Raw genomic sequence first — 15,661 nt, 5'->3', positions numbered from 1 at the left:
GTGACATCTTTTTGTGAAAGGGAGTGAGTCTCTGAACTGTGATCTCAAGAGTTGAGGAGGCTACCTCTGGGTTCTCTCCAGCCTCGGACCTTGCAATCCACACTGTTTAGAAATCATTGACTGCATCTTTCATACTGTCTCACATGCTCAATTATACTCCTACCAGAACACACGTGTACTTAACAAAGACCCTGGAGGGGTTACCTATTGTCAGCAGCTCTTTGGGATTGGGAAATTTCACAGGCTGAGCTGTAATTGAAACTGTTAATATTTTGTATGGAGTTTGGAATCTGGCTAGTTCTCACCTGTACTAGTCTCACCCATTCATATGTATGTTCAACGTTCACCTACTCTGGGAGATATACCAACCTTGCCTTGTACAATTTCTTGGCTCATGGTAGACACTCAGAAGTGGTTGGAACTAAGCAAGAAGCTCCCAGGCCCAAGTGGGAGACTGATTAGAAAACCATTACTTAATAGATACAATATGCAGTAGTAGCAAAGTGAACGCAAACCTATTTGGTGGGTGGGCAGGAGAAGAGGAGCAGAGAGAGAATTCCAAGATTGGGAGTAGGGAGTAGGGAGCTGTGCCAAACTTAATAAGAAAGTTAAAAGAATTCAGGGACTTCCCTGATGGTAGTGACTAAGACTCCATGCTCCGAATGCACGCAGAGGCCCGGGTTCAGTTTGTGGTCGGCGAACTAGATACTAAATGCTGCAAATAAATATCCTGCATCCCACATGCAACTCAGACCTGGCACAGCCAAATTAATTAATTTTTTAAAAGTATAGCATCTCAGCTTTGACAAATGATCTTGACCCTGGGTTGGGTGTAGTATGAGGTGGGGGTTGAAACAAGGCAGTAAGTACACTGATAAGCGATGTGAAGCAGGAAAATAAGGAAACACACAGACCCACTAAACCTTAAGTAGAATAGGCTGGAGAAGAGTGCAGAATTACTACATTATCTTTCCTTACTTTTTATTGAAATTTTACTTTGTCAAAGAATGTAACATCTTACAGAAATGGAAATAGCGGACCAAAGAAGTGTTGATCCTTGGTGGATAACTACTAAGTGCAAATGAAAGAAACTACTAAATTAACACACACTGGTGCTGGGGAAACTGGTACAGACAACATAAGTTAATAAAATCCTTTAGAGAGTAATGTCATCAGGGCTACTGAGACTTACTGAGAGTGCTTGAAATGAGCTTGGTTTTCTTTGCTGTAGACAGAAAGTGGATGGGAACATACAAAAGTGAAAGAAAGCCTCTTGTTAGGAAGATAGATTTTAGATAATTTTTATTGTAAAAACTGTTTTTTGTTTTGTTTTCATCAGTTTGGAGAATCCCTTGTTCAGTCATTTATTCCTTGACACAAAACCCTTTTCTTTGCACCTCTGAAACTGGGGCTTCTCAGTGTTTCTGTGGAAAATTGTACACCTTAGCTAAACTGGTTTATGGAAGAAAGTAATATGAGTTACCCAGCTTCACGGAGCCCTCTGTTGCTTGCCATCCTGTTCTCTAAGAAAACCTTGCGTGCGTGCTAAGTCATTTCAGTCGTGTCCAATTCTTTTCGACAGGCTTCTCTGTCTAGGCTTTTCCATTCCCTCCCAACCCCACCCCAAGTCTGGCACGCTCACACTGTGAGCGCTTTGAGACTTCAGTGTGCTCCAGATCCCTGTCAATCTACCTCTGTGTTTCTCATTTTCACCCCATCTTGCTGTGTAGCTCCCATTGCTCACAGGTTTTATAATCTTCTCCTCAGCATCCCAATGTAGATTGGAAATCTATTGGAAGGATAAAATGGGGATAAATTATTTTATTTTCAGTTTGCTGTCATGTAAGCACATAGTACACTTGACTCCTTTATTAACAGATTTTTTATTAAGTTGTGACTGGGAAACAAGAAACTTCAAAAATAGCTGCATACAAGTCATTACATGAATTTAAATTGTTTCCTGGATTTTGTTTTGAGATTATAAAAACAAAATCTTACATTTCTCCAGTATGTAGGCACATAGTATGTAGGCTAGTCAAGCATGACGGGACTCAAACTTCACTGACAAATCGTTTAAGAAGAAAAGTGTACATAGACTTCCTCTCATTCATGGAATCTTGGGTTTTAAAAGTGACTCCAATATTCTTTCCTTTGCCAAAATAAAGTATTTCTGAAAGGGTTAAAAGATGCACCAGCACAGCATGTTACACAAGCCTTTATTTTTCAGGGGAGAAAAGTTTTAAGAAATTTGGAAGATTGTTTTTTTCAAAAAACTTTAACCCAGGGACTTTTCTGGTGTTCCAGTGGTTAGAACTCTGCCTTCCAATGCAGGGGGTCTAGGTTTGATACCTGGTCAAGGAACTAAGGAGAAGGCAATGGCACCCCACTCTAGTACTCTTGCCTGGAAAATCCCGTGGACGGAAGGGCCTGGTAGGCTGCAGTCCATGGGGTCGCTAGGAGTCAGACACGACTGAGCAACTTCACTCTAACTTTTCACTTTCATGCATTGGAGAAGGAAATGGTAACCCGCTCCAGTGTTCTTGCCTGGAGAATCCCAGGGATGGCGGAGCCTGGTGGGCTGCTGTCTATGGGGTTGCACAGAGTTGGATACGACTGAAGTGACTTAGCAGCAACAGCAGCGTTCCATTATATGCGATATCTGTGTTTATCCATTTACCTGTTGAGGGACACGAGTTATTTTCAGTTTTTGACCTTATAAATAAAGCCGCTATGAACATTTCTGTATGAATCTTTGTATGGACAGATGCTTTCATTTCTCTTGGGGAAATATCTAGGAATAAAATGTCTGGATGGTATGGAAGATGTATGTTTAACTTTTTAAGAAACTTCCAAATGATTTTCCAAAGTGGTTGTCCCATTTTACATTCACACTGACAGTGTCTGAGGGTTGAAGTTCTTCCACATTCTTGACAACACTTGGTATCAGTTATCTTTTTAATATTAGCCATTCTAATAGGGGGAAGGTATGGTTTTAATTTGCATTTACATAATGACTAACAATATTGAATGTTTTCCTGTGCTTATTTGCAATCTATATGTCTTTTTTGGTAAAGTTTCTGTTTAAATTGTTTGTTCTTCATCACCATGCCCCCTTTTAAAAACCTTACTGGGTTTTGAGAGTTCTTTACTTTGGATCCAAGTCTGTTATCAGATATATATTTTGCAAATACTTTCTCCCAGAGTGTGGCTTGTCTTTTGAAGGACAGAACATTTTAATTTTAGTCAAGGACAGCTTATCAGTTTTTCTTTTATGGATTATATTTTTGGTGTCATGTCTAAGAAATCTCTACCTAACCCAATGTCATGGCTATTTTCTCTGTTTGCTTCTAGAAGGTTTATAGTTTTAGGTTTTACATTTAAGTCTATGATATGTTCTGAATTAATTTTTGTACATGGTATAAAGTATGAATTGAAATTCATTTTTTTGCATATGAATATCTAATGGTTCCCGCCCATTTGTTGAAGACTGATCTTTCTCCACTAAATTCCGTTAACATTGTTGTAAAAAATCATGTATGTATTACACGTAGATCTATTTCTGGATTTTCCGTTTCATTTATCTATTGATATTTGTCTAACTTAATGCCAGTACCAACTCCCTTGATTTCTATAGCTTTATGATAAGTCTTGGAATCAGGTAGTGTTAGTCTTCCAAATTTGTTTTTCTTTATCAAAGTTATTCTGACTATTCTAGGACCTTTACATTTCCAAATGAGTTTTAAAATCAGCTTATTAATTTCTACACAAATTCTGAGATTTTGCAATTGTATTGAACACATAGATCAATTTGAAAACACTTGAGATCTTACTAATACTGAGTCATCTAACCCAATGAGCAAGATATATCTCTCCATTTATTTAGGTCTTCTTTAATTACGCTCAGCAATATATTGTTGTTATCCATGTATAGATCTGTCATATCTTTTGTCAGATACCCCCAGGTCCCACATTATTTTATTGTAAGAGAGATTTTAAAGTATCTTTTTCTGATCATTCACTGCTAGTACAGAAAAATACAATTGATTTTGTATTTTGACCTTGTATCATAACTACAATCATGTACACATTACTTTGCTAAATTCAGTTATTCTAGTAGCTTTTTGATAGACTCCATCGGAGAAGGCAGTGGCACCCCACTCCGGTACTCTTGCCTGGAAAATCGCATGGATGGAGGAGCCCGGTAGGCTGCAGTCCATGGGGTCGCTAAGAGTCAGACACGACTGAGCAACTTCACTTTCACTTTTCACTTTCATGCATTGAAGAAGGAAATGGCAACCCACTCCAGTGTTCTTGCCTGGAGAATCCCAGGGACGGGGCATCCTGGTGGGCTGCCGTCTATGGGGTCACACAGAGTCGGACACGACTGAGGTGACTTACCAGCAGCAGCATAGGATTCTCTACTTACACAATTTTGTTGTCTGTGAATAAAGACACTTCTTGCTTTCCAGTCTGTATGCTTTTTATTTATATTTCTTGCCTTATGGCCTGGCTAGGACATCCAGTACAATGTTAAATAGAAATGGTGAGAACAGACATAGTTGTCTTGTTCCTGATCTCAGAGGAAAAAATATTCAGTTTTTCACCATTAAGTGTGAGATTAACTGTAGATTTATCATAGATGCCCTCTGTAAAGTTTAGGAAGTTTCCTTCTACTGCCAATTTGCTGAGAGGTTTTGTTTTTATTTTAAATCACAAATAGATATTGTATTTTGCCAAATGCCTTTTCTATGTCTAAGGAAATAATCATGTATGCTTTTCAGTTTGATAATATGGTGAAGTCCATTGATTATATTTGAATGTTAAACCAATCATGCATTCTTGGCTTTAAAAAGGAAAGAGAGGGACTTCCCTAGCAGTCCAGTGGTTAAGGCTCCAAGCTTCCACTGCAGGGGGCATAGATTCCATTCCCAGTTGGGGGACTAAGATCCCGTTTGCTGTGCTGCTAAAAAAAAAAAAAAGAGATTGTATAGTCTGAAGGTGATAGAGTAAAGATGCTATTTCCTTCTCTCAGAAATCACCCAAGCAAAAGTGAAAACAGGAAACAGAAATGTAAATACCATATGAATTAGCTGGATAGGCTGAAAAAAGCAGTGGAACCACTGCATGGTACAACTCACTTTGGAAATTACTGGTTAGCATTTACTAAAGTTGAAAATTTACATTCTCTGTGATCTGACAATTTCACTTCAAGAGATCTGTACATCTAGAAAGATCTACCAAAAAACTTGCACAAGAATATTCATAGAATGTTTTTTTCATAGTATCCAAAACTTGGAAACAAGCCAAATGTCCATCAACAAGAGTGAATAAATAGTTTTCCCATACAATGAGATTGATATAAAGGAAAACAAAATACTGATAGATGCAAAGATATGTGTAAATCTCACAGATGTAATCCTGAAAGAAGTCAGACACTAGAGTACATTTTGTATGATTTTATTCTGCACAGTTTCAACAATAGGCTGCATAGATTCTGCACAGGTTTCAACAATCTATGCTGATAGAAATCAGAATCGTGATTACCTTTTGAGGGAGATACTGATTGGGAAAGGGCATGATGGAACTTTCTGGGACAATGGGAAAGTTCTATCTGGGTGGTAGTTACCTGGGTACACACACAAACAGACAAATATGTAAAAATTTATTGAACCCTCAATACTTGTGCATTTATTTGTATGTAAAATGGATGAATTATATGTAAGTTAAGAGGCAGCTAGGGTAGTTCACTGGTGGCTGGTGGACTAGTGGTTAGGATTCTGGGTTTTCACTGCTGTGGCCTGGGTTCAATCCCTGGTCAGGAGATCCTGAAAGTAATGCAGTCCAGCCAAACAAACAAGAAAAACAGGATGTGCTTCTTTCCGGTAGTGGTTTAACATTAAAAGACACCTAAAAATTTAATTCACCACATAAACAGAATAAAGCAGAATAAACAGTGCTTGTCAGTTTAGTTCAGTCACTCAGTCATGTCTGACTCTTTGCAACCCAATGGATTGCAGCACGCCAGGCTTCCCTGTCCATCACCAACTCCTGGAGCTTGCTCAAATTCATGTCCATCGAGTTGGTGATGCCATCCAACCATCTCATCCTTTGTCGTCCCTTCTCCTTCCACCTTCAATCTTTCCCATCATCAGGGTCTTTTCCATTGAGTCAGTTCTTCACATCAGGTGGCCAAAATATTGGAGTTTCAGCTTCAGCATCAGTCCTTCCAATGAATATTCAGGACTGATTTCCTTTAGGATGGACTGGTTGGATCTCCTTGTAATCCAAGGGACTCTCAAGAGTCTTATCCAACACCACAGTTCAAAAGCATCAATTCTTTGCCGCTCAGCTTTCTTTATAGTCCAACTCTCACATCCATACCTGACTACTGGAAAAACCATAGCTTTGACTAGACCTTTGTTGGCAAGGTAATGTCCCTGTTTTTCAGTATGCTGTCTAGGTTGGTCATAGCTTTTCTTTCAAGGAGAAAGCGTCTTTTAATTTCATGGCTGCAGTGACCATCTGCAGTGATTTGGAGCCTCCCAAAATAAAGTCTGTCACTGTTTTCCCATCTATTTGCCATGAAGTGATGGGACTGGATGCCATGATCTTCGTTTTCTGAATGTTGAGTTTTAAGCCAGCCTTTTCATTCTCCTCTTTCACTTTCATCAAGAGGCTCTTTAGTTCTTCTTCACTTTCTGCCATAAGGGTGGTGTCATCTGCATATCTGAGGTTATTGATATTTCTCCCAGCAATCTTGAGTCCAACTGGTGCCTGGCATTTTGCATGATGTGCTCTGCATATAAGTTAAATAAGCAGGGTGACAATATACAAGCCTTGACATACTCCTTTCCCTATTTGGAACCAGTCTGTTGTTCCACGTCTGGTTCTAACTGTTGCTTCTTGACCTGCATACAGATTTCTCAGGAGGCAGATTAAGGTGGTCTGGTATTCCCATCTCTTTCAGAATTTTCCACAGTTTGTTGTGATCCACACAGTCAAAGGCTGTGGCGTAGTCAATAATGCAGAAGTAGGTGTTTTTCTGGAACTCTCTTGTTTTTTCAATGATCCAACGGATGTTGGCAATTTGATCTCTGGTTCTTCTGCCTTTTCTAAATCCAGCTTGAACATCTGGAAGTTCATGGTTCACGTACTGTTGAAGCCTGGCTTGGAGAATTTTGAGCAAAATAGTCCTTGGAATAGATGCAAAAAAATTTTATCATTCAACCTCCACTCATGATCAAAACAGCTAGCAAACTAGGAATAGAAAGGAATTTGACTGGATAAAGGTGAACTATCAAAACTTGACAGTAATTCTCAATGGTGGAAACTTAGAAGCAGTTCTTTCAAAATCAGAATCCAGTCAACAGTACCAGTGAGCAGCATTTCCATATGTCATTGTCTGTGAATTCCGGCTGGTACAAATCAGAAGTTGAACATGAAGAAAGAGGTCCTATCCTCTTATTTCTGGCTTTTAGACGGAAGTGGTATCTTTGGGCTTAAAGGGCTTTACAACTTTCATATATGTTACAAATATTTTTAAGTATGCAGTATCACATATCAGTTTTAAAAACTGTATTTTGGTTAGACATTTGAGGACACAGGCCAGAAAATATGGTAAAAGCTACACCTCTTAAGTTCTTTTATTTTTAAGATGAAAATATCTGAAAGGTAATAGAGGTGTTTGCACCGCAGAAAATGACTTGTCCAAAGTGAGCTGATGTACATCTAGATCCTGACGGAACCTCACAAAATACAGCTCTTTACCCTAGGAAGAATGGAAGAATAGACTAGGATTAGGACAGCAGTCGGGGACAGTGAAGCTCATGAGATTGGACCCTTCCTTCTCCAGGATTCTCAGGAGCTCTGCCCTTGTTGTCTCTGGGTTTTTGGCTAGGGAACCTAGGCTAGGGATTTGGGTTAAAGAGATTTTGTAGTCAATGAAGCCGCCACTGTGAAGACAGTGGGCGGGAGAAGCTCCTTCCCGGCCCTAGGATCTACCCGTTCACCCACCGCCCGTTTTAGGACCGGGCCGTGAGACACGTCTCCTCCTCTTCGCTTCCGTCCCACACGCAGCGAAGTCCGACTCTTCGAAATCAGAGCTGGAGGTCTCCGCCAGGGGGCCACGCCTGGCATCTAGTCTGCAGACTATGATTCCGGGGGTGGGGGAGCGGGGGGTGGGGGGTGGGGGTGGTGTGAAGGTGGAGGGAAGGTGTTGATTTACGGGGATAGCTAGCACTTCCCTGCGTGGGTGCCCACAGCCCTCTGATCTCTGGCTAGGTTTGGGATTTTCTTCCCAACATCAGGCCCTTGCTCACTGCACTGCCTCCACGGTCAACGCGCCAGCTTGGAGCTCTCCAGCTGTCGCCCAGACTCCTCTCCGGTGCCCCTGAGCCTATGCGCCCCTTACCCGGCCCCTGCACCTGGGGCAACCTCCCAGAGCAACGCAGCCCCCCCCCCCCCCCCCGCCCTTTCTCCTCCCCTCGGGGCCCAGTCGCCCCCTCCCGCCCCTCGGCCCCGGCCCAGGCTCGTGGCCACCGACTCTGCGAGCACGGTCGCTCTGCTCACCCTCTAGCGCGCGCGGAGCCGCGTCCGGGGAAGAGCGCCCCCTCCCGGCTCCCCGTAGCTGGTCCAGAGCGGTTTCCTGGCGCCGCCCTGACCCCTTCCAGGGATCCCTCTTTTTCCCACCAGGGTGGTCACTCACACCTCTAGCTGAAGTGGCGCCCCCAGCTTTGTGAGCTCCCTTGACACCGTCCTCTGGGACCCTCCCGCATCCTGGCCGCTCTTACTCATTGCTTCCGGGTCTTTGGGGCAGGAGAAAATCTTACCGGGCGCTCCTGCTCCTAGTCGCACCCCAGGGTGCGTGTGTGCCGCTGTGGAACCAGTCTCACTTTCTCAAACGCAAGACCCCTCGCGGCTGACACCTCCTCCGCTCCGGTTCTTTATGCTCCACCTGATCGGATTTACTTTTCTGGCCAGGCTACAGAAGTTACTGGATCCCCACCCCTACCCCAACCCCACCTGAGCTCGCTGCGGGGTCCGGCCGCAAAGAAGCCCTGGTGACTCAGGCCTGTGGAACAGCTTTCCTTTCTTGGCCCAAATGGAAAGGCTTAGAACTTCTTTCCAGCATGTTAATTCTCCCCAGGCTTGCATTATTAAGTGATTTAAGTCTAAACGGATGACTTTGTCTACATTTAAAGTAATTTCAAGAATTATGTTTTTCTTTCCTCTCTGCAAGGTTCCTCGCTTTTTAGAGTTGGCCATTCCATTCTATTTTTTATTCTTATTTTTTAAAAGCGTCTGGTTTTGCTGGCATGCGTTTTAAATTTGTGTGAAAAGAATTCTATTATTTCTCGTTCAGCTATTTTTCACTCAACGCTGGGATTTCAAGATCAATCTGTATAACTTCCACCCCTTCTAACTGCTGCCTCATCTCCACAGTGCTCCATTCTCAGACATATCCCTTCAACATATTCCCCCACCTGTAGTGCTTCTCAAACTTCTCCCAGTGTATCCCCTGGGAGTTTTGTTAAAAATGCAGGCTCTGATTCATGACTCCTGGGGTGAGGCCTGGAATTCTACGTGTGTAGCCAGTTTCCAGGTGATGCTAATACTGTTGGCTTTGGGACCACACTTTGAGGAGCAAGACCATCTTGGGCCTTTGGGAGAATTTTTCTTGGGTTGCTGTGTGTCATATAGCATTTTGAGTCACAGGCTATGTGTTAATCTAATTTGATAGGTATTGCCCATTTGGTCTCTGGTCTGCCTGTGCCACCCTACCTCACACCAGCAATACAGGAGGGTAGAAGATATATGTTTACATGGTGAAGGGAAGAAGGCTTTCTCCTTGCTCCTGCCAAAATCCTGCTCCTCAGTGTGTCTGGTTTGGGCCAAAATCTCCTCTCTCAATTAGAATGGTCCCAAGGCTCCAGAGTGATATCCCTGGCCAACAATGCACAGCCAAGTTAGCGAGGGGCCCAAGATTGGCATCCAGGCTTCATCTCTGACAGGAGCCTAAACAATGGGCACTGAGAAGCCCTGGGGTCTTCAGTGAGGTTGTATTTCCTCCATTGCTTTCTCTTTAGTAGCCTGTCAGGCTGGACTAGGACTCAAACAACCTGACCTTACCATAGGCAAGTAGCCATCCTGTGCCTGACTTCTCATCTCTAAAATGGAACAGTAATAGCATAGCTACAATTTGTGGTGTGAGGAGTCAGTCCAGGAATTTTGCCCACGTACCAGATGCCCCACGGGTGCCCTAGGACAGGTATGCTTGCCTTTATTTTAACCAACAGAAAAATTAAGTTCAAGACGGGTTAGCAATTTTTGCCAAAGCTGTGGGACTGGAAAGTGCAGTGCTGGGATTCAAACCCAGCTTGAGCTAATACACCAGAGCCCATGCTAGCTATGATGCTTTGCCACTTCCATGGCCTGCCTTGCCCTTGCTACCAGGCCATATTTCAGGGAGAACAGGAAGGAAAAAGGAAGGAAGGACTGTGTCTCGGGTTTCAGGAGCTGATGCTGAAGGCATCTGATCAGTGGCACACAGGGTTATGAAACTCCACAGCGAATGGGTTTTAGCAAAAATGAACATGGGTTCTAGGGGCTGGTTCATAGGGCTTGAGTATTTAGGTGGCCAGAGAGGAGGCTTTTAGTTGAGGGATACAGGAGTGAGGGTTTTAGGGTGATGTATGTAGTGGGATCAAGTCTGGCTAGGAATTGGAGAGGGTCAGGGACTAAGTGGAGGCCTGGAGTGGGGTGAGGGTCAGGTGGGTGGGTCTTACCTATCATGTGTCTTACTTGTAGTGACTAATCACTCACTGTTTTGTCTGGAGGGTTAGCTGAGATGTGAAAAGCCAGCATCCTGGGCATCGAGGGATGCCACCTTCCAAAGCTCTCCTGGTGTTGTAAACCGCTTGTTGGGTTGGTTTTAGAAACCCCTGGGCTATGATTTCCGCACTCACATGGCTGTGCAAGCCATCTCCCGGCACCAAGCCCCACCGAGCATTTCACAGTCAGAAGAGTTCAACACCTGCATATTTTGAGATTTCATGGCATACGACCTTTTACCTCTTGTTCACACTCATCCATCCTCCGTTTACCATTGTAGGGTCCAAACTGTATCCAGGACAGAACATTTCTCTGAAGGCCTAGAGAAGCTTTCTGCTCTTTAGAGTTCCATACAATAGCTTACAATTTTCTGGTCTTTACAAAGTACTTCACACACAGATATTATTGCGTTTGACTCACAGCAGCTCCATGACAGGACCCACTTCATACCAAGGCTCAAAAGAATTAATTGGCCAAGGTCACACACTGCATAGGTGGGTGAAATGGGATTTCTTGTTTGTTTTTCCATAGCAAACCTCAGGAGTCTTAAAGAGTAAGCTCTCCCTGGGAAACTCACTGCGTTGGTTGGCTCATTTCCCAGACTTGGGGATGTGGACGAGGCAGGAGGTAGGAAGTCTAGGGAGTGGGGAATGCTTGGGCAGAAACATCTGAAAGGTGAAAGCTGAGGTCTCATGAGGATTCTGGCTAGCCCTCTCTCAGCTACGTTTCTGTCATTGAGCCCTTTCTAGAGCCTGGGCAAGTGAAAAGAGGCGGTTGGTGGGGGAAATGGTAAATACAGGTAGAAGTTGCTATGAGTCTAACACTGAGACAGTTGAGCAGCTGCAAGAAAAAGATGCTGCCAGCTGCTCAAGGGGTCCCCAGTAGCATCAGCACATGCACGTGGAAACTCTTGATGGCTTGGCCACGCTCTGCTCCTGGCTGAGCCTTCTGCCCTAACATCTCTTCTCAAAATTTCTGGCCTTCCACACCAAGTACCTGCAGCATCAGCTTGAGGGAGGTGCCCAGAGGTCAGGCCAGTCTATATCCTGCCAGTTCCAGCAATATCACCCATGTCCCACCCAGTCCCAGCTAGAGACTGTAGGTTGGGGGCCTGCTGACACAGAAAGGCCCTGGTCCCACTGCCCTCCCTTTCCCCTGGGCCTCAGGCACTAGGCCAGGGCTCAACAGACACAAGCAGCGGGATGGGGTTGCCCTTCTATTGGTCTAAGTCCTGAGCGTTGCCTGGTTGAGACATGGAGGTGAGGAGGCCCACGAGGCTCAGTAGTGTGGAAAACAGCAGCAGGAAGGAGGCGGCGAAGAGCAGCGCGGGGAGGGCACTGAGCAGCAGCAGCAGGACAGCTGGCAGCAGATGGCGCCACACCGCAGCCGCCACAGGCCACAGGGAACTCAGGAGGTGGGAGCCGGTGGTGAAGAGCGCGTGACACAGCATCAGGGCCAGCAGCAGGTAGAGGACCCCCTCCAGACCCCACAGCACACGCTGCAGTGGTTGCCGCCAGCCAGATGTAGTCCACCACTGGGTCCAGCTCGGGGGCACGTGACACATGCACCAGCGCACCCAGCCCTCCCGAGAGACCCAGGCTGACCAGGGCACCGCACGCTGCGGCCCCTCGCCGGCCCCGATGGCATCTGTCTCCATTCGTAGCTGCTGCATTGTGGTTGGTGCACCTAGGGAGAGGGCCAGGCCAGCTGCAGGAGCAGCCCTGGAGATGCCTGGGACCTCAGGGCAGGTGTGGGTGCAGAGGGATCAGGAGGGACCAGCATGGGTGTGGTGGGGCTTTGAACTGGGGTTTGGGTCTTACCTCTGGGCAGAGCCACCTAAGTCATGTTGCTTCCTGCCGCACCCAGGACAGCCTGGCAGCCAGAGTTGAGCCCCCACTCTCAGTGCCCCCACCCTCCCCAGAGGAGCCCTATTATGACCCGGGTCAGGGTGGGGGCCAGCCAAGAGAGGGACCATTGCTGGGTGTGAGGTTTACCTGAGCCTCTCTCGTGGACCCTTCAGGCTTTAGGGGAGCCTGGTGAGCCCACAGATGTAGTCTGTCACGTTTTCTTGTGGAAAGCCCTCTTTAGAGCCCTCCCTTCCCTGCTGGCCTGTATCCAGCCCTGCTTCACTCTCTTATAATTCTTTCAAGAGAAGTTCTCTAGAATCACAGAGGAGGCCAGAATAGCCTCCCCCAACCTACAGGTTCTGAGATGGCTCCATACCCTGCACTGGGCTCCCTGTCCCTTATCTCACATTTTACTGATGCCCTCAGACTCAGACTTAGGTATCCACTGTCCACATTGTGAGGCCAGAGGTCCCCCAAGATGCAGGCTGGGGGATAAAGGAGTATCCTCCCACCTTCCCAACCTAGGGTGGAGGAAAGGAAGCCTGAGGAAAGAGCATGGCCAGTGTATTTCCGGAGGACACTCAGGTCCAAGGATGAAGGCAAAAAGCAAGGGCAAGCAGGGCCAAAGGCACACCGCGGGCTCCCAGGAGCAACCCCGCGCCCAGGCACAGCAGCAACAGAGCCTCCTGGAGGCTGAGTCGTCCTGCGACTGCCACCGCGGGTGGAGCCTCCTGCTGCCCCAGACCCTCGCCGGCCCCCTGACTCTGGCCTCTTCTGAGATGTGTGTGCTGTGACCAGGTGGGACCTGCAGGCCTGTGGAGAGAAAGGGCGGCAGCTGGGTTTGGGGAGGCTGATGGTTTGCTCACCTGCCCAACCTGTAGGCTGCAGTCCACTTACCGGTGGAGCATGTCGAAGGCCAGGAAGCTGACCAGTAGCAGCAGCAGCAGCAAGGCTGGGCCAGTTGTGGAAAAGATGGCCCGAATTGTCAGCCCCAGTGCCCCCAGTCCTAGGACACTATCCAGGACCTGGGCCCAGCTAGGGCCCCAGGGGGACACACATGGACCCACTGGACTAGCTGATCCCTCCCCTGCACCCATGACCCTGGGAGGGCCTGGGGTAGGAGAAACAGCAGCTTCGGGCCTGGGTAAGCAGAGGTGGGTCATGGAGGAAGGTGGAGGTTACAGGAAGGACTAGTGCTGGGCGAGAGGAGGAGTGGGAGCATGGGAGGGGGTGGTGGCAGACCTCAAGGGTAGGCTCAGGCAGTGGGGAGTTGGACTGTTTAGGAATCTCCCCCTCCTCACACGCCCACTCACCAAACCCTCCTCACCTCCTCCCACTTTGGTCAGTCATTCTGGTTGGTTGGGCAGCTGGAGCATTGTGACCTATTGCCAGGTGGGGTCCTGGGTAAGCGGGGTGGGGTGGGGTGGGGTCGGGGTTGCTAATGCTGGCCCTGGCCTCATAATTAGCTGGTGGTGTAGCCAGAAGGAGGTCTGACATTTAAGAGCTAAGACTCATCCTCTTGTCTCTGCTAATTCTCCACCCAAGGGGCCTGTGGAGATCTGAGTTGCCAGGAGGCATTCTAACCCCATCACCACCTGGGCAGCTGACCAAGAGAGGAAGAGCCACTTTCTTTATCTCACAGGTTCCCAGGACTAGGTGTCCAGGGGCAAGTCACTCAACCTGTCTGTCCCCAGTTCTCTCCCTTGAGAGCAAGCTGATGCCTGTGGGCATTCATGTGGGGGATTATTCAGAATTTCAATCCTGGAATGCACAGATAGACTCTGCCAGGAAGCAACCCGAGGCTTTCTGGAATGGGGTAACCACATGACCTGCTAAATGGGGGTGGGGCAGGAGGGGCTGTTTAGGTGTTAGAAGCAATGTGGTTTGTGGGAGGTGTTCTGGATACTGGCATTCCAGAAATGGCACAGAGAATGTGACTGTGAGAGGGCTACAACATAGTAACCCCAAAATTGGAGGTTAAGGTTACCCTCCAAGAATGAAATTAAGAAGAATGAACATGTATGAAGGGACTGATCTGGAAAAGAAACCTGTCTCTAACTGGTAATCTGTAAATGGTTACAGAGGTTCCAACACATTTCAGTTTAGTGACTTGAGAGGCAAGAGTGAAAATGGGTCATAATCAAGAGAACTTAATCCTTGTTCTCATATCATATTTTGAAGGCAAACTGATGGAGGTAGGGGTGGGGGACAGTGGCCATACAGCCCCTAGGAGAGGAGGAGACAGAGCAAGCGTCTCGCTGCATATCTGTCTCCAGGGGACTCTGTTCAAAGATTCAAGCCTAGTGACCTTGACATATTTGGTGATGGTGGGCTCAACAACGATAGAGCCAATGCCACCACCCCGGGACCTTTCATTGCTTGTGTTTTCCTGAGTCAGCCCCAAACAATAAAGCAATGCCCACAAAATTTTGAAGAAAATTATTTACAACTTAGTAGATTTGGAGAAGGCAATGGCACCCCACTCCAGAACTCTTGCCTGGAAAATCCCATGGACGGAGGAGCCTGGTAGGCTGCAGTCCATGGGGTTGCTAAGAGTTGGACACAACTGAGCAACTTCACTTTCACTTTTCCTTCATTTGGAGAAGGAAGTGGCAACCCACTCCAGTGTTCTTGCCTGGAGAATCCCAGGGATGGGGGAGCCTGGGGGGCTGCCATCTATGGGGTCACACAGAGTCGGGCACGACTGAAGCGACTTAGCAGCAGCAGCAGCGGTAGCATATATCTGTCTACATGATTATTAAGTATGAGGGTAAAGACATTTTTGGGCTTCCCTGGTGGCTCAGAGGGTAAAAGCATCTGTCTACAATGCAGGCGACCTGGGTTCGATCCCTGGGTTGGGAAGATCCCCTGGAGAAGGAAATGATAACCCACTCCAGTACTCTTGCCTGGAAAATCCCATGGACTGAGAAGCCTGGTAGGCTACAGTCCATGGGGTCGCAAAGAGTCGGACACCACTGAGTGAC

The 15,661-nt window shown here is 46.6% G+C and overlaps 2 protein-coding genes and 1 long non-coding RNA gene across 4 annotated transcripts; all 3 read right to left on the bottom strand.

Moving 5' to 3' along the window:
* Positions 1–7,625: 7,625 nt before the first annotated feature.
* Positions 7,626–8,815, bottom strand: LOC123329198. The gene is made up of 2 exons (XR_006544516.2): positions 8,569–8,815; positions 7,626–7,768 (listed from the first exon to the last, which is right to left on the bottom strand). It is a non-coding gene; the product is annotated as an uncharacterized LOC123329198 (long non-coding RNA).
* A 928-nt stretch (positions 8,816–9,743) lies between these two features.
* Positions 9,744–13,098, bottom strand: TMEM239 (transmembrane protein 239). Of its 2 annotated transcripts, none has more exons than XM_044927859.2 (2): positions 12,666–13,098; positions 9,744–12,581 (listed from the first exon to the last, which is right to left on the bottom strand). In XM_044927859.2, the coding sequence occupies exons 1-2, from the start codon at positions 12,803–12,805 to the stop codon at positions 12,047–12,049; spliced, it is 675 nt and encodes a 224-aa protein (XP_044783794.2). In that variant the 5' UTR covers positions 12,806–13,098; the 3' UTR covers positions 9,744–12,046. The 2 variants fall into 2 exon arrangements, with proteins under 2 accessions (XP_044783794.2, XP_006042776.1); XM_006042714.4 differs by having other exon boundaries at positions 9,744–12,516; positions 12,651–12,725.
* A 126-nt stretch (positions 13,099–13,224) lies between these two features.
* C14H20orf141 (chromosome 14 C20orf141 homolog) lies at positions 13,225–14,042 on the bottom strand. The gene is made up of 2 exons (XM_006042751.4): positions 13,575–14,042; positions 13,225–13,490 (listed from the first exon to the last, which is right to left on the bottom strand). Exons 1-2 carry the CDS (start codon positions 13,838–13,840, stop codon positions 13,259–13,261), a joined length of 498 nt encoding a protein of 165 aa, XP_006042813.3. The 5' UTR covers positions 13,841–14,042; the 3' UTR covers positions 13,225–13,258.
* Positions 14,043–15,661: the final 1,619 nt, after the last annotated feature.

This window comes from Bubalus bubalis, chromosome 14 (assembly GCF_019923935.1).
Source record: "Bubalus bubalis isolate 160015118507 breed Murrah chromosome 14, NDDB_SH_1, whole genome shotgun sequence".
In the NCBI taxonomy this organism is placed as follows: Eukaryota; Metazoa; Chordata; class Mammalia; order Artiodactyla; family Bovidae; genus Bubalus; species Bubalus bubalis.
Note: the sequence above shows the minus strand (reverse complement) of the source record. Positions and strands in the feature narration are given on the sequence as shown.